This window comes from Lepidochelys olivacea, assembly GCF_965140295.1.
Source record: "Lepidochelys olivacea isolate rLepOli2 genome assembly, chromosome: 21".
In the NCBI taxonomy this organism is placed as follows: Eukaryota; Metazoa; Chordata; order Testudines; family Cheloniidae; genus Lepidochelys; species Lepidochelys olivacea.
The window spans coordinates 3,514,036-3,531,882 of record NC_140431.1 but is presented as its reverse complement, the minus strand read 5'-3'; the positions used below and the strand labels follow the sequence as shown (position 1 = coordinate 3,531,882).

At 43.0% G+C, this 17,847-nt stretch overlaps 3 protein-coding genes across 7 annotated transcripts in view; 2 read left to right on the top strand and 1 right to left on the bottom strand.

Annotated features, from left to right (window-relative positions):
- LAMB3 (laminin subunit beta 3) overlaps positions 1-17,847 on the bottom strand; it is a 123,108-nt gene that overhangs the window by 87,524 nt on the left and 17,737 nt on the right. The gene's annotated exons all lie outside the window — the stretch shown is intronic.
- On the top strand, positions 1,029-8,187 carry LOC311511008 (11-beta-hydroxysteroid dehydrogenase 1-like). Of its 3 annotated transcripts, none has more exons than XM_084611219.1 (6): positions 1,029-1,226; positions 2,208-2,338; positions 3,711-3,822; positions 4,364-4,549; positions 5,718-5,861; positions 6,762-8,187. In XM_084611219.1, exons 1-6 carry the CDS (start codon positions 1,142-1,144, stop codon positions 6,980-6,982), a joined length of 879 nt encoding a protein of 292 aa, XP_084467345.1. In that variant the 5' UTR covers positions 1,029-1,141; the 3' UTR covers positions 6,983-8,187. The 3 variants fall into 3 exon arrangements, with proteins under 3 accessions (XP_084467345.1, XP_084467343.1, XP_084467344.1); XM_084611217.1 differs by having other exon boundaries at positions 1,050-1,226; positions 2,208-2,365; XM_084611218.1 differs by lacking the exon at positions 5,718-5,861 and having other exon boundaries at positions 1,050-1,226; positions 2,208-2,365.
- The window catches only part of TRAF3IP3 (TRAF3 interacting protein 3), a 28,252-nt gene continuing 20,285 nt past the window's right edge, over positions 9,881-17,847 (top strand). The window contains exon 1 of one of the 3 annotated variants that reach the window (XM_084611327.1): positions 9,881-9,957. The gene's annotated coding sequence lies outside the window, so the exon portion shown is untranslated. Of the gene's footprint in view, positions 9,958-10,078; positions 10,182-10,304; positions 10,482-17,847 lie in introns of those variants that run through there. The other 2 variants (XM_084611326.1, XM_084611328.1) reach the window with 2 other exon arrangements.

Sequence of the window (17,847 nt, the reverse complement as noted above, 5' to 3'; positions counted from 1 at the left end):
TTACTGCAACTCCCCAGATAGCGAAGTTCTGAAATTGCGCTGTTTGCGGACAGCACTTTTATGCACAGAAATGCACTGAAAACATTGCACTTTGCCTCCCTGAAATGCAAATTCCTCCCGAAAGCAAATTAGCAGCAATAACTTTCTATTAGTTTTCTGTAGACATTTAGGAGCTGATCCTTCAATCCTGATACACTTACTTCTTTCCCCTAGCCTTAGAACTCCTGCCCTAATCTCGTCCACAAGAACTCACTCCTCTCCGCCTTTAAACATCTCCTTAAGAAAGCCTTCTTGAGAGAAGCCTGCAATCCCTATTTCCCCAGGAAAGGGTTTACACACGCACCCCTTTTAGCAATTATAAGATCTAATAAAGGGAATAATAAACTGGAACTGCAAGACATGTCTCACACGACTGTTTATTCACTCTGGTTTTTAGTACATTCCTTCCCTGCATGTGTGTGTTCCCTGTCTACATAGGCTCCTCAATGGATAGACCATGTCCTTTTAGGAGTTTAGAGCATCTAGCATATGGTGGATATTATACAAATAATAAGTGGTGACAATAAATAGCAGAATCCTGTAAAGTTTGTGCTGCAAACACTAAAGTTCTGTCTAGATTTTTATATGTCCCTCATTCCTATAGCATTTGAGCACTTCCCACTCATACATGAATTTATCCTGGCAACACCCCTGGGAGGTAGGGGAGTATCATCCCCATTGTATAGACAAGGAAACTGAGGCACAGAGAGGTTAGGTGACCTGCTCAAGTACCTGCTATTAGAGCCGGTACTTGAACCCATGAACCAAGGTTCATAGACTCACCCTTCCTTTCTCAGAAGCTGGTTCCTTCTAGCAAAAGGACACCTTCCTTCAGTGTGCTCAGAGAACACAAAGGCAGACCATAGCAGGAACAGGGTGCAATAGGGAATATGAAGTCCAAAATGACGCTGTTGTTTAAAGGTTAATGATTATTAACCTGGACAAAAAGTAAACAAAAACTATGACATACATTTGCAGTCAAACTTGTTTTCAAAACTCCCATAACTTGCTCCCTACTTTTCGGAATATTTATACATCTCTGCTTTTGCGGAGCTCAGACCTCCAGCATTTCTCTCTTTTATGCTTGTTTTTCTGCAGCAGGATGGGGCTGTTGCTAAAGATTCTTGTTCCATTTGTGGGATTGGTCTTGGCCTTCTGTTTTTATTCAAAGGAAGATTTTAAACCAGGTAAGTGATTAAAGCAAATGTCCTTTAAAACCATGATAGCAAAAGGGCACACTTGAGAGTTATAACAATGGATCTGCAGTTTCATGAGCCTTTCAAATTCCAGACTGTAGCCTTTTGAAATGAAGTGTGTCCAGGAATGTCACCTGAAATGGTATTCCTTTCTCTGGTAGAAAATGACAAATGACAATCACACAAAAGTGCAGACATATTCTAGCTTCCCAGATGAATAGAGGGGATTATTTGGGACTTGTAGGAATTTCCAAGGTAAGTGATTTGAAATCAACAAAGTTATACACTTTGAATCCTGTGGTTGATATTATTGTTAATAAAAATAACTGGACACAATGTTTAGCACCATGAAATCTAAAATGTTTCATTTTCAAATTAAAGATGGGCTTCAGCCACAAAACTCATCTCTGGATAAAAACCATCTTCACAGTGAGATGGTTTTCCGCTCCAACTAGATTTTCATATTGAACCCATCATCCTGGTAAAAGAATCCAGGGCCAGATTCTTAACTGGTGTAAATCACCATAACTCCACTGCGGTCAATGGAGTGATACTGATGTACACTAGCTGAGGAAATTGGTTCTAGGGGTTGGGCTTGTTCCATTAGAGAAACAAAGGTCAGTTATGAAGTTTGGATCCAAACTTCTACAGCTTTGAGATCTCAGATTTTAGTTTGCTACAGTTGTTAGTTTGTTCAGTTGTTGGAGTTTAGTTTTAGTTTGCTCTAGTTGTAGATACCAAGGTTTAGTAGGTTTTAAATGGAAGTGATAGTGCATCAAACCTGTATTTTTGGGTGAGTTTCCACAGCTCCCTTGATGGGTTCTTCTCTTGGGACAAAGAGCTCGCTTGATCTGAAGCTTGACTTGTACGGTTTGGGACAGAAATAGTTACTTTCACCAGTCTGTTTGGCACAAGTGATTTTGTGGGTGATGTTAGTGGGACATGTAACAGTCACCATGTGCTACTCTGCAGAGATGATGAAAGGGAAGCGAGTGATCGTCACTGGGGCAAGCACTGGAATTGGAGAGCAAATGGCTTATCACCTGGCCCGGATGGGAGCCCATGTTCTGATCACAGCACGGACAGAAGCCAAGCTTCAGAAAGTAACTGGATACCCAAACACTCCTGTGGTACCTAGATACTATGGTGATGGGTATATTATATACATGTGGATACTTGATTAAAGAGATATGCATGCTCAGACACAGTTTATGGAGATGCAATAATGTCTCATAATGAAGGTCAGAGGATGTTTTCCAACAAAAACCTATTTTCAACTCCCACCCGCTGCCATTTTAAAGCCTGTTTTTCGCTGACCACTGCAGGGTTTCTTGCACCTTCACCTGATGTACCTGGGGCTGGCCAATGTAAGACACAGATCACGGGAGAAGGTGGAACCCAGCCTGGCAATTCTTATGTCCCTACCCCCTCCATTCAGTAATCTTTACACAAACCATTCTTTTCCACAGACAGTTTCTCATGTGTTGCTTCTGCCCAGAAGAAACCGTTACTGAAAACTTTGAGGTCTATTTGCACAGGACATTTTTGAGCTATGAGATTTTGAGAAAGTGGTGATTTCTCAAGTCTTGTTACTTGTTCTTACGGCTTAGCCCAGTCAAACACCGTTGAATGTAAAAGCTCTGATTCTGGAAATGGACCCATTTGCCCTGCTCCTGGCCCCTGCACGGAGACCAGTTAGTGGATTGCATTGCAGGATCAATGGTTTAGACACAGCATCTTGGTAAAAACTAGTGCACAGAGCTGGTTTTACCAAGCTGGAGTGTTAAAACCTTGCAGGTATTATCAAAGCTTGAATTCTTAGTTACCAACATTTTTAAAAGATAAGCAGAATTGGAGAGTACACATTATTTTCTTACATAAATATTAACAGGAAAAGTTGACAGACATAGTTACTAACACCTGACTGCTATGCCAGGGTCTCCAGTGTGTTATTACAAGGTCTGCGCAAAAATAACCATTTGCAAATTTCCATGAAAAAAATTACAGTTTACAGCCAAGTAAGTGTTTGCAGAATCAGATGTTTAGTGCTTGCTGTACTTTTTGCAGGCAGAGCCCCAGGACCAAATACCTGCATGGTCTAATTCCACTGGAAATGGCCCACCTGATGATCACTTTAGATAAGCTATTACCAGCAGGACAGTGGGGTGGGAGGAGGTATTGGTTCATATTCTCTGTGTATATATAAAGTCTGCTGCAGTTTCCACGATATGCATCTGATGAAGTGAGCTGTAGCTCACGAAAGCTCATGCTCAAATAAATTGGTTAGTCTCTAAGGTGCCACAAGTACTCCTTTTCTTTATACCAGCTATGAATCTCACTCAGTGAACACAGATTGGACTCACCCAAGTAGGAGAACCTAATCACTCTGCCCACTGAGCTACCCAAGTGTCCTCTTGAAACTCTAAGAGGACTAACAGTGGGAAAATCCCTGTCTAAAGGTTGCATTTGTCTCAGGTTGTCACATGGTGTCTAGAACTGGGCGCAGCATCTGCTCACTATATGTATGGCAGCATGGAAGACATGGCACTTGCAGAAGACGTGGTGAAGGAGGCCAAACGATTATGGGGTATGTTAACTGCTTGCAACCTGGAAATCACCACCTGCCCCTTTCACGGAGGTGCTTTTAGCACTAGAGACAAATAACCCCAATCTTATTTTTACTTCTCAATAAAACCCAGGCTATAAGTGTAGATGAAGGACCAGTGAACTGATTCTGTGTATTGCTGACACCTACTATGATGACTTCAAAATATATACTTATTATAAGTATTGTTATTAACATTGCTGGCAGCATATGCTAGATAATGTGGTTACATTGTTTACTTTTCGTTTTTGACAGGATTTTATAGACAAAAAGGGGTTTTGGTTTTTGAGATACACTTACAAACTCAAACCAGTGATGCAACACAATGTGAGGTGTATTTAGTCTCTGGAAAATAATAACCTACTATAGCTGTTAGTTAAGGGTGTTTTCTCCTTTAGTGCAAATGGTAAAAGGTCTATGTGATAAGGAGAGAGTCTTGGGTTCAAATGCTGACGGCACAGGTTCATGAAACAGTTTCTTCATTTTCTTCTAGCTGAAGTTAAAATACCCCCTTTGCTTTCAGGAGGCCTAGACATGCTGATCCTTAATCACATCGGTTATACCTACTTTAATTACTTCGATGGAGATGTTGAGCATCTACGAAAACTCCTGGAGATTAACTTTCTGAGCTATGTGGCCATGACAGTCTCTGCACTACCAGTGCTGAAGGAGAGCGGGGGCAGCATCCTTGTGGTTTCATCCACAGCAGGTGAGAGTGAACCAGGCTAGAGACCCTTATTGTTCCGTAATGCTGGATTCTTTCCTTTGATTTAGTTCCACCTGGGATTCAAAGGAAGCTTCTTCTGAAATTCTGAAATTCATGCTCAAATAAATTGGTTAGTCTCTAAGGTGCCACAAGTCCTCCTTTTCTTTTTGCGAATACAGACTAACACGGCTGTTACTCTGAAACCTGTCTTCTGAAATTGTTTTTCAAAAAAGAGGAGGATGACCTGAGAAGACTCACATAATTGCCTGGGACTGGGGGTTCAACGTGATAAAGTCTGTTTACTCAATGCAAAAACTGTCTGTATGGTTCACACACTGCCCTTCTGACCCCACTCTGCTGAGAGGCAGCACAGGTCTAACATCTTGCAGATCAGCTTCCCAGTGGAGGAGAAATCCGTGAGGCACAGTCTGGGTGTACTCCAAGTGCAACTGGTTTTACTTATGCACGTACACTAGTCCTAAAATGAGATGGTCAAACAGCACACAGGGTAGTTTCTGCTTCCAGAAATCTCAGTCTAACACCAATGCCTGGTTGCCAGAGAGCAACTCTGCCTCAAGAATTGACTAAGTGTGAGTCCAAGGCAGGGAGCAAACTCCCCCTTTTCTGAAGCTGCCTCTACACACAACTTGGCACAACCAAAGACTAACATCACCACCATGTGTCTTCCCAACAGTCAACACTCACTTGCACACTAAGCAAAAGATCTTATAATACTGCGTAACAGAGCCACACGCTAATATCTGCCATCACAATACATATTATTTGTTTGCTAGAGTGTGTGTTATATACACATTCACTGATGTATATGTGGATGTGTGTTCTATGCAAGGGTCACATTTCTCGTGAGTGCGTTATGGAGGTCATTCAGACCTCACGCTGATAATACCTTTATATCACCCCATCTCATCATATATTTTGTACATGCCACATATTACAGGAAAACTCTTCGGGATGTTTTAACCCCACCCCTACCCTCAACCCCAACGTTAGTGGATTTACTTATATCCTTCAACCTATTGAGATAGTTAATTTCTTTGAGTCGAAATATGACAGTTGCTGAAGGATAAGACAAAGTCAGAATGACACGGTTTTGCTTCTGTGCACTGCAAGTGTTTAGCCTCATAAACGTTGTTGTTGCATCTTTCTCTAGGTAAAGTTGGAATTCCATTTGTTGCTCCCTACTCTGCAACTAAGTTTGCCCTGGATGGATTTTTCAGCTCCTTGAGACAGGAATTAATAATTGAGAATATCAATGTTTCCATCACGCTCTGCATCTTGGGCCACATTGCTACTGGTAGGATCAGCAAAGTTATTTGGCCTTGCTAATTAGAAGCGCTGCACATATGCTACCCAGGCATAAAAATATTACTTACATCCAGACTGTAGAATAGTGTCCACATGTCAGATTGTGTTTTTGGTGTTTTGGGTTTTTTTTTTTTTTTTTTTGGTAGTATGAACATTTTTAATGAAACACTGGGCTTTTAAAAAATAGTTTCACTCTTCTCCTTAGGAGTTTTTACAATACTGAACCCAAATCTCCTACTTGCTTCAGCTCCAAAATGAAGGAACTGTTTTTAATTAATTCAGTTGATCACATTAACTTTCATGCAAACCTCTTTACTACATCTCAAAATTGCATCAATGATGATTTTATAGTCACAAGAAATTCAGCCCAAATATGAGTGTCTCAGACTTGCTAAGGTAATTATTATTTTATTTTGACAGCACCAGTAAGTGCTAAACACAAGTAAAAGATAAGGTGTAAAATTTTCAAACACATCTAAGTGCCTTAGTAGCTTAACTCCTATTTTCAAAAGGGACTTAGGCACTTAGGACCCTAAGTCACCTTTGAAAATGAGACTTGAGTATTTCTGACAAAGTTATCCAAGCCTTTTGACCTGAATAACTTAGTAATAAAATTAGCAAAAGTTAAACAACACCACCACAATTTTCCAGTTGTATAATTACTCAAAAAGCAGGGGAGAAGGTCTACATCTCACCAATTTCCTTTTTTTAAAAAATAGTTGAAGTTTTGTTGAAATCTGAACACTTGATTTTTTTTATAACCCACTCTATTTAGTAATTAGTTTTCAGAATGCCAAATACCTCCTTAAATGTTGAACTTTAGATTTCTTTGCTCTGCACTGGTTTGTGATGACACAATTCTCTTTCTTGTATTTTTCCTTCTCCCCAGAAACTGCTGAGAAAACTGTTTCCCACGTGATGCAGAAGCCAGGTGCACCAAAGGAGGAGTGCGCACTGGAGATTATCAAGAGTGGAGCACTGCGGAAACGGGAACTGTACTATCCATACGCCGCTGTGAGAATCCCCCTCTTAATACGAGACTGGGCTCCGGAATTTTTGGACTCATTCACAAGAAATAGGTTAAATGTGGAAAATGTCAAAAGAAGTTAGCTTGTCACATGCACCAGGGCCTAACTAGAAAACAAACCGAATGGCATGAATCTCAGGTAAAAGGGGACATTTTCAGTCTAAATATTTTGGGCACTATTTTCAAAAGCATCTAAGGGACTTAGTAGCAACAAAGCCGATTGACTTTCAATGAGATTTGTACATCAAAGTCACTCAGGTGCTTTTGAAAATCCCATCCTTTGTTTTTATATTTTCTCTCTGGAGATGAGAAGAGGGGGCAACACAAGGCCTCTGCAAAGCAGCAAATTCTCACTGGCTGTAGAACAGCATTAGTAATGGCTAGGTTCATGTCTGCTGGGACGGGTGTGGGTCTCACCCACTTTGAACCAGGACAGCCACACTCAGACCTCCCAATGCTGCAAACAGCCCACTTTGGTTTCAGTAGCATACCTCCCAGTTGTTCTACTGCACAAAGCTGCTTAGAAGAAATCTGCTTTTTAAACATCCTTGCAAAACCTAAGAGGATCTCATTCTCCTCTCACTGTGCTCTAACTGAGTCAGCATCAGGTCCCCCAGCATCCCTTTATGCTAACCACTAATTGTTATTGTTAGTAATATTTATCTGCATTGCAATAACACCTTGAAGCCCAAGCAGGGGTCAGGGCTTATTTTTGCATTGGACGCACACATCATAAAAAGACTTCCTGTCCCAAAGAGCTTACAATCTTGCTAATGTGAATTACAGAATGTATGTGTATAGAGGCCAATTCTGCATTCCATGAACACCCAGAACTCCCATCAAGCCTGACTTCAAGTTCCCACCAACTTCAGCAGTACTTGGGGAAGAACCTTTAAAGTTTAGGGATTATATCGTCCAGCTCTGAAGTGCAGGTGCCTCTGTGGTTGAAAACAGCTGCATTTTAGGGCCAGGTGAAATGTCCTAAACTCTGTGAAATGGGAGGTGGAAAATGTACAACAGCACCAGGAACGTATAGCCTAAGGAGACTACAACCTCATTTTGAAGTTCTGATTGAAATATACATCAGGAAAGTGTCATAAGAGCTATAAAACTATTCTTGTCACTGACTGCTGGGCAAAGCACAGTGAATTTATGCTTGTTAAAAATTAAGTGCAGTAGGATAGAAACTCATCAGGAGTCCCATAAATCATCACAATTAATAACGTACAAAGCATATTGGAGTAACAGAGGTTGTGAATAAATGAGACTTTGTGAAATGTGTATTTTACATATTTTTCTCTATTTGTTTACTCTTGGTTGGTCTATTGCTTTGGCTGTTTGCAATTTTATACAATCTCACAAAAGTTTGATTTAAAAATATAAATAAAAAATAAAGCTGAGAGACACAATCCAGCAGGTCCCAAGGAGGCATGAGGAAATCAGGGGAGTTTAAACGAAACACACAAATTTGAAATGGATTTGTGTTTATTCTCTTGGGGCCAAAACTAACGTTCCCTAAAGTCAATAGGAGCCTTTCCATTGATTTCAATGAGCCTTGGATCAGGTCCTTGCTGAAAGCATTCTGCTTTGGTTAAGAATGCAAAGGGCAAATCACAAAAATATGCTCTGAATGGAGTGAAATTTTACCATGCTCTAGCATGGAGTGCGTGCGTGCACTGGTTTAGTGTCCAAAAACATCCCTCTTCTGAGGTAGTTCTTTGATTGGCAGTGGAAACGGCAACAACACTTAAGCTTAGTCTAAACTTTCTCGCCCACGCTAGGCTATTCCTAGGGTTTCCCTCCAGGACCTCTCTGTTCCAGGCCGTTTCCCCCACTTCTGCCCACACCTGCTTCTCTCCTACTCTGAGTGGAATTACCTAACCCCACGCCCACCACAGTGAGTCAGTATCAATCAGTCTGCCTTGCCACCTGCTGACAGCGGACCCCGATACACGGATCCTCTCACATCCTGGTACCAAAGCAAAACAGGCACGGTAGGCTCCTTATTCCCCACAGGGGATGTCAGCTGGAAGGTATCCCATGGGATCAAAGTGCCTCGGAAAGCAATAATGGCTGAAAGATGTTGGGATAATATTGGGTAGCAAATTCTAGTTGGCCTACTATTGCAGTGACATGGCAGAAAGGTGGCCAGGGTGACTTTGGGCTACATACACAATGAATCAGGTGAGCAGGGAGGCACTCGTCCCTGAGAACACACCTGGAATAGCATATTGAAGTTCCAGGCCCAAAGTCTACCAGGATGAGCATGACTGTAAGGATGGGTGGCAGCAGATATTCCCCTCTGACAATAATAATTGAAGCCCTCTGGGCCAAATGATCCCACAGGAATTTCAGAAACGTAAAATAAGAAACTTAACAAGGATGGTTGAAATAGAGGGGCAAATACAGAGAAAGCAAGGGATTTATGGTGAAGGGAAAGGGGGTCTGGCGTTCAGTCCAAATAAGGATTTATTTTGGGATGCGTAAACCCCGGAAGCAATGCTAAGGGAGGCTCTCACATTTTATTCTAGCACTGTTTAGCCATAGACTTGGATCAAGCATCACTTCTGGCTGAGTCCTTAGAAAATAAGGATGGAGCAATCATAAAGAAGATGGCTGCCTTAGAGTTTCATTTTCTTCCATTTTTACCTGGACACACCTGTTTGGTGGGGAGCATTCACACCTGCTTCACTCTGACCTTTGTCAACTCTGCCGCTGGCCTAACCTCAGAAGGCAGAAATATGAATCTCACACTACACAAGACTGTTAACACTACTTTCTTTCCCAGCACCAGGATTCCTCATGCCAAAGGTGGCAGGGCAGAGTCAGCCACAGCTCATTCTGCACAGCTTCTCAGCACAGAGCACCGCCTCAAGCTGCAGTGGCTGATAAATGGAGAAACAGCAAAGGACACTCCCGGACCCTGGAGATAATGGAATGCAGCCTGTCCCACCACAAGATACCAAACAACTGTAGTGTGCCGGGCACCAATGCTCGAGCTTGTGCCCTAGCCTCTCCTCCCATGTCACAAACTCTTAAGCAGAGACAGGAACCTGGGGTAAGTGTTGAGGCTTAGTACATTTCCTGTTTAAAAAAAAAAAAAAAAAAAAAGCAGCAAAGAGAAGTCATTCAAACGAGATGTCAGTTGCAATGTGTTAGCACCCGGTAACCCAGGGCTCACCCTTCTCCTTTCTGGCGTGGGGCTTAACTGAGGTCGGGGAGCAGAGCAGGGCCTCTGAACATCTGCCGAATCCACCTAAGGGCTGCCCTTGCTGAGTAGAGGTAAGAAACTTTAGATCTGTGGCTAGCTAGGGATGTACAGGAGTAAACGCTGACCCTGTGAAGGGAGGCAATTTGTGTCTTGTTTTTTTCCCCAAGTTTCAGCCTGCATGATTGACACTGGGAAGTTGTAACATGAACCAGCAAGGGATTTTTTTTCCCTTTGAAGTTTGAGTGTTACAGCATGCAAGAGAGAGATAAAGGGCATGCTCGTTAATTAGGAAGAGTAATTTTGGGTGACCATGGAAGAAAATAAAACCCATAACTCATCAGCAAGGGCTCAGCAGTTTGCTCAGTTTGGGGGTGAGTAACAGATCACACTTTTCTTTATGTTTCTTTCTTACTTTAAAAGTTAAAAGGTATTTTGTGTTTAAATCAAGCATATAAACAAGTCCTGCTTCCTGGGATGGACAATAAACAGGCTCTGTAGTCAGAAGAATGTAGTCAGAGCAGGTGAGAAGGTAGCTGAGCTGCTTGTAATGAGAAGAGTCTAACAAACTCAGGGCTTTGAGTACGTATCACACACCCGGATGAACGGGCAGCAGCACGCAAATTCAGCACTGGACTGGGCCATTTTTAAAATAGGAAAATATAGGCGGAGAAAAATATCTTTTCCAGGGCCTGAAAAGTTTGGAGGCCAGTTGTCTTTTTGGGGGGGAGGAGGAGGAGTGAGTTCACATCCTGATCCCGTTTCTGAGGGTTTTCAGCTCTGGGGTGTTGGCACAGGCCCCAATCATTATGTACTTCAATGTCGGCAAAGCTGTTCACCAGATCTACCCTCAGCCTGCTGTGGAAAGGAAGACTGGGCATGAGAGAGAAAGCCCAGAATGTGGGCCACAACGAAACTATTAAGTCAAGACCATAAAAGCTGTGTGGAAACAACATTTTAAGCATTTTATAACGTAAGTTCCCCAGTTCTGTTATTTCTCCAGCTGAAAGTTTGCAACAATAAAATCAAATGACTAGCAGATTTTGATGAGACGCAGAGGGGGCTGAGCGGAAAAATTAAGTGGAAAAAAAGGACATTTCAGGGCAGTGAGAGGTTTGAGAGTCAGCAGCATCTCCAAACAAATGATGAAAAGAAACCCCAAAAAGCCAAAAGCACAGGGCCATTTAGAAAGTGATTTATTTCAATATTATCTTGGCAGTTTTCATTTTCCTACTTGGCTGGGGGAGCATTTAAGGTGATGCATTGATGGCCAGTTTGCATAGATTTCTCCTACATAAAAGCATACACCCTTCGGATTGTTATTAAAAGGCTGTTCTCAGATTGACTAGAAGAACGCCTTTCCAAAGGAAAACATTTCAGTGACCTGCTGTGACTGTGCCATTATAAGAAATGTGTTTATCTGTAGTGGTTCTTTACAGGTAGCTATACTATTTTGTAGGGCAGATTATTATAAAATCCTCCCATCTTTCCTCCTCCTTCCCCAAAACCTTGCAAACTTGTTAATTGACACCACTAACTGCTCTCAGCGTTTCCATCAAAGTCAGTGATTTTCCAGTTGTGTGGGACAAAGAAATGCTAGTGAAATCGCTTATTTTTATTTGAGAGTGAACAAAGTTTAACCTGTTTTTTCAGAGACTAATTTGCCTTATTTTTTCTTTACTTTAGTTGATACATTTTTTCTTTCAGGCAGTCAGGCTCTCCGACTCAAGAGTAATTCGAGCTTTATAAGTACCTGGATAGAGAGTGCCCAGAATTTTGAAAGGGTTTGGATAGGAATTTGATCTGATCTATCTACATCTCAATCAGTCTGTCTGTCTTTCAGCTCTGAGTGCAAGAGTGTAGGAAGTAGTCTAGCTCATGGAGACATTAAGGACTGTAACAAATGGTTGCTATGAAAACAACATAATATATGTTGATGAGAATCTGAAAAATGTTTGCTAGGAATGGACATTACTACAACACTCTTAGCATACTGGTCCAGTGGTGAGAGCCCCAGCTCAGAGACTTTATGCATATGATGGGTGCCAGTTTATGTTCTTGCCAAGTGAACAGATGCTGGCATGTAGCAGATCGTATCGCTTTGGAGGACATGAATAGGAAACCTAAAGCTGGAAGAGAGCAGTCTCTCCCTATTTCCAATCTCGATTTCCAACGAACCACCAAACAACATCAAAAACTTTTTATTTTTTGTTTAAATTATTGTGGGCATTATAAAAGGGCTGACTCTGCTCACAATTACACTGGTGTAAATCATGAGTGCATCCACTCAGTGATGTTACTCCCAGTTGACTTCTATACAACTCAGAGCAGAATGTGACCCTAAGGTAAAACCTTGGGTACTTATCAGAACTGAACTCTAACGACTGAATCATTTGATGATCCCCAGTCATTAAGGTTGGGATTTTCAAAAGCATTCAACGTTGGCCTAAGAAGAGAATGGTAAAACTCCCACTTACTTCAGTAGGAACAAAGTTGGGCCAATGCGTTTCACCATTGAAAAAAATCACTCTTCGGGTATGTTTACACTGCAGCTGGGAGCATGTCTCCCAGCCTAGGGAGACAGACTTGTGCGAGCAGGACTCGAGGTCCTCCTCACCTTCTCCCATCAGTTAGGGTCTGTAGCTCTGGTTCTTAGTTTCCATGTGTTCTTGTCAAGTGTGTCTTCCAAGCTGTCACCAACCTTCTTCATATCCTCCTTCAGCATCTCAAACAACTTTTTTTAGGTGGTCTTTGTCCTGTGACTACTAGCTTTTGAACTCTCTGGCCAACACATCCTACATCCCGTCATTTCACATGACCCAGTCGTCTCAGTCTATCCTCCCCTCAGCTTTTCTGTGATGGAGGCTACCTGAATCCTGGCTTGTACCATTTCACTGCATAGCTTGTCAGCTCTTGTCTTACCCAGCACCTGCCTGAGCATTCTCCTGTTGGCAGCGCTGTAGTAGTTGTTCTCTCTGCTTCATTGGTCAGCATGCTGACTCACATATCATGGCTGACTTAACCACGATCTCATACGCTTGGCTCTTTAGTTTACTTGGCCTATCCTTATCGCAGAGAATTCCTGTCAACTCTCTCCATTTATGCTCGTCAGGTGATTCCTAACATCTGCATCCACATCCCCATCATGGCTCCACTGAGGTGTGTAAGTTATTGCACAGCCTTAACTCTGTACATCTAGTTTTACTGGCTTCGTGTTGTGTCCCTCTCAACAAAGCACTGAATGTATTCCATTTTTTGTCGGCTGATTCTTAAGCCATTTTCTTCTAATGTAGGCCTCCATAGTTCTAGTTCCCTTTCCAGTTTGCATTTATCTTCACAGTACAAAATAATGTCATTGGCAAAAAGCATGCTCCATGGAGCCTCTCCCCTAATCGCCTGCACCAAGGCATCCATTGCAATCACAAATAGGATTGGGTTTAAGGCTGATCCTTGATGTAGACCTATACTGTCTGTGAATGATTTACTCTAGGCGCAGCTGCTTCTCACTACTGTCGTGCTACCTTCATACATATCCTTCACAGTCTGAACATATGTCTCTGGCAGATTGTACAACCAAAGGCACCGCCAAAGCAATTCTCTAGGAACCCTGCCACGAGCCTTCTCTAAATCTACCAACACCAAGTGCAGTGCCATGCATTTGTTCCTGTACTTCTCCTGCAATATTCAGGTCGCAAATACAGCCTCCACTGTTGATCTTCCAAGCATAAACCCAAATTGGTTGTCATATATTTGATGCTCCAGCTCCTGCTAAAATCTTTTCTCGATAATTCTTTCTAGCCATTTCATAGTGTGCTCCATTAACTTGATGGTGTGACCCTGAAAGCCCCTTTATGCCAACTCGCAAAGACTGCACCCAACAGAATATGTAGCCAAACTATGTCTCAGAGTATCCTAAAAAAAAAAAAAACTTGTGTAATGTATGTACAGGTTGTGTATATAACAGAGTTAACGTATAACGTACATAACAGAGTTATGTATGTATGCTGGAAATATGTTCTTAAAATATGTTGTGGAGGCAGTTGATAAACTAGCCTGACCTAGACAAAGGAATGTGGATTTACCCATCTGCATGGATCAAGCAAACAGGTAGAAGAGAAAAACATCATGGCTTGATTACAAGCACAGGACAATAGAAAGACATTTATATCTAAGGTAAACAAAGTGATCAAGTGAATTAAAAAAAGCAAATTGACCTGAGGATGAAGAAGGGGCTTGGCACCTGCACCCCGAAAAACAAGCAGTAGGGGAAAGGAATTTTGTCTGGGTTTATTTTCAAAGAACACATTTCAAAGGCTTTTTGAACTATAAAAGGGCAGAAAGGGGACTCCATTGTTATCCATCACTTAGGAGACAAAGGGATCAGCACCTTCTGATGCTGTGATTGGTGGATCCTTCTGCCTGAGAGGCTGGGGATGCTGATAGCTTGATGTGAGTGAGACAGCTGCTCAAGCAAAGATTGTAGCTTGCTAAAGTTAAGTTTCAGTCACTAGAAAGTAGGTTATTTTTGTTTTGTTTGTAACCAGACCTGTCTCTCTTCTTTTGCTCACTATCACTTAAATCTATATTTTTATTAATAAACTTATTATTAGTTTTACTATAAACCATCCCCTTCCTGTTATAGTAAAGAGAGGTGCATAACTGGGAATTGGTCCTGCTTCGAGCAGGGGGTTGGACTAGATGACCTTCTGGGGTCCCTTCCAACCCTGATATTCCATGATTCTATATCTTCAACTGAGCCAACAGGCTGAGGTGTATTCTGTCTCTTTGGAGACAGGAGATGTGGTTAATTTCGATGAGTGTCCAAGTGAGGGGGACTGTGCACTGCAGAAAGATGCCTGTAGGGGACTCGGGAACCAGGGCTCACTAAATGTTACCTGCAAGGGGAAGTTTAGAATGGCGGAGTCTGGAGGTATTTTCTGCTGAGGTGGACAGAGTGGTGTGGCAGAAGGCTGTCACACTGTTTAAGCTCCAGCAAAGCTCTCTCTTGCTCAGGCAGAGAGGTAATACAGTGAGCTTATGGCTCTGGACTTCCTGAGGAGAACATCACAGATGGGTTGGTAATTACTACATTCCTGCACACCTCCTTTAGATAGGGACCAATGTGCTCTTCCTCCACTTGTCAGGCAATTTCCAGTACAGAGAATTAAGTTGAAGAAGTCTGTCATCATCACCACGACCTCATGGGTGAATGCTTTAAATGCCTCCTTTGGTACACTGTCTGCTCCCACTGCATTCCCATGTTTCATTGTTTTCAGTGATGAGGCTTATGGTCTTACAAAGCTGCTGCTTGCGCATACTTCCCACAACGATTTCTTCGCATTCTCTTCACTGAGCAGTTTCTCATAAAACCTCGGCCATCTCCTAATGATTTCACTATCATCCACCCGTTCTCTTCAGCTTTCTTCTTTGACGCACTTCGCAGCTGCCAAGTCCTCTGTGTTTCTTGGCTAATCTATATATTCCTTTCTCCCCTTCCTTTGTTAGTAGTCATGCATAAAAGCCTTGAAATGCCTTCCACAACTGCTGCTGCTTTTTTCTTTTGGTAGCAGGGCTTGAGCTAGTGTGCTAAAAATAGCAGTGTGGAAGCTGACGCTCCAGCCACCATAAAACTACGCAGGCTAGCCGCCCAAGCTCAGACCCAGGGGGTCAGGTGGGCTTGAGAGTCCACCTGCCATCTGAGCTGCACAGTGCTGTTTCTAGCTTGCTAGCTCAAGCTCTGCTAGCAGGAGTCTGACTCCCTGGGCAGGGCGGATCATTCCCAGCTGCAATGCAGATATACCCTAAATGGCCAGATAGTCAAAAGAGCTTCGCAATCAAGAGCTCCTATTGTCCTCAATGGGGCTAGAGAAGATTCTCCATTGTTCTGAATGGGAGCTGCTGGCTCTGAGCAATTTTGAAAATCTGGAGATGGGAATTTGCTTCTTTCTTTCATCTGTTCCTGTATCAATCCATAGTAACTTCACTGGAGTCAACGGAGATAAAACCACGGTGAGTGAAAAGAGAACCAGGTCCTTAAGAACATAAGAATGGCCACTCTGGGTCAGACCAAAGATCCGTCAAGCCCAATATCCTGTCCTCTGACAGTGGCCAATGGCAGGTGCCCCAAAGGGAATGAACAGACAGGTTTTCATCAAGTGATCCATGCCCTGTCACCCAATCCCAGCTTCTGGCAAACAGAGGCTAAGGACACCATCCTTGCCCATCCTGGCTAATAGCCATTGATGGACCTATCTTCCATGAATCCATCTAGCTCCCTTTTGAACCCCGTTATAGTATTGGCCTTCACAACATCCTCTGGCAAGGAGTTCCAGAGATTGACAGTGCGTTGCGTGAAAAAATACTTGGTTTGGATCCTGTTAGCTGGTCAAAATAAAAGGGATATTCCATTCCAGGGCTGCAGTGTAATACTCCTCTCCCCAACACCCAGAACCATGCAGGGGAGACCTCTCCATCACACACTGTGTGGGGACCCAGGTGGTGCTCTCCACCCCCTGCACTCCACCAGCTGTGTGTCCTTGGGGAGAAACTGCAGGGAGGAACCAGCCATAGGAGCAGCTGCAGAATCGGCCACAGCAGGGACCTCGGGACATTTTTCCAGAGCGTTTCCTTGTGCTGACTGGCTGTTTGTTCCAACCCTCCACCTCCCTCGGACTCTTCACCTTAGCTTCACTGTCCGCTTGCCCTCTTCCTCCTCTGCCCTGTCCCCCTCACCCTTCCCTTCCCGTTTAGCTGATCACCTCCTAACTAATACCTCCCCCCACATCACTGCCATCACATTGTTGACTTTGCTTGTGTGTTCTACTCCTTCCCCCATGCTGAACCTGATACTCGGGGTTTATGCCATGCTTAGCACAATGGGACCCCATTCTTGGCTGGCCCTTTGGCCCTGCATAATAAATATGATCAATAATAACTAACAGAGAATCTCACCGTCCAAACACAATAGGCCAAAAAGAGAATAAAATGTGCACTTGGGCTGGCAGGCAAGAGAGTCAAGTATTTCTTTACTCCCACTACTGGAGCACTAATCCAATCCCAAACTGCTCAGCAGAATGCCTAGCATGCTCACATGATCCTCCCAGCAACATTTCTGGAATGTGCATGATGATTATCCATCTGGATCAAGGAGCAGGAAATCCCTGTGCTGGCTAATAATGAGGGGTAGGAGGGGAAATGTAATGTTTAGGGATTTTGTCAGTGTCATGTTGTATTCTGTTTTCTCCCTCACTGGTGGAGAGGAGAAGACCCAAACACCTTCCATGTGGCCACAGTCTAGTAAAGCAAGCAAGAGGGAAGCTTGCAAGTGGAGCAGAGAATTCTGTAGGAGGAAGTGGAGGGAAGGGATTATCATTCACTCTGCACATGCACATAGGGTGACCAGACAGCAAGTGTGAAAAATTGGGACGGGGGTTATAGGAGCCTATATAAGAAAAAGACCCAAAAATCAGGACTGTCCCTATAAAATCGGGACATCTGGTCACCCTACATGTACACAGTGTAGGGAGGTAATGCCCAAACAAAGGAGCTCATTCTTAGGGCAGGCCTCTGGTGCAACCTACCTGCTTTGCTTGAGCTATAAACAAACAGAAGTGGAGGCAAGCCCACTGGGCTGAGCAGTGCCATTCAGCTCTCCTGCTTGCTCTCCCCTCATCTTGAGTCCAACAACGTTTCTAACAAGTGTAAACATTAATGTACAGGTATTTAATATTTACAACAGAG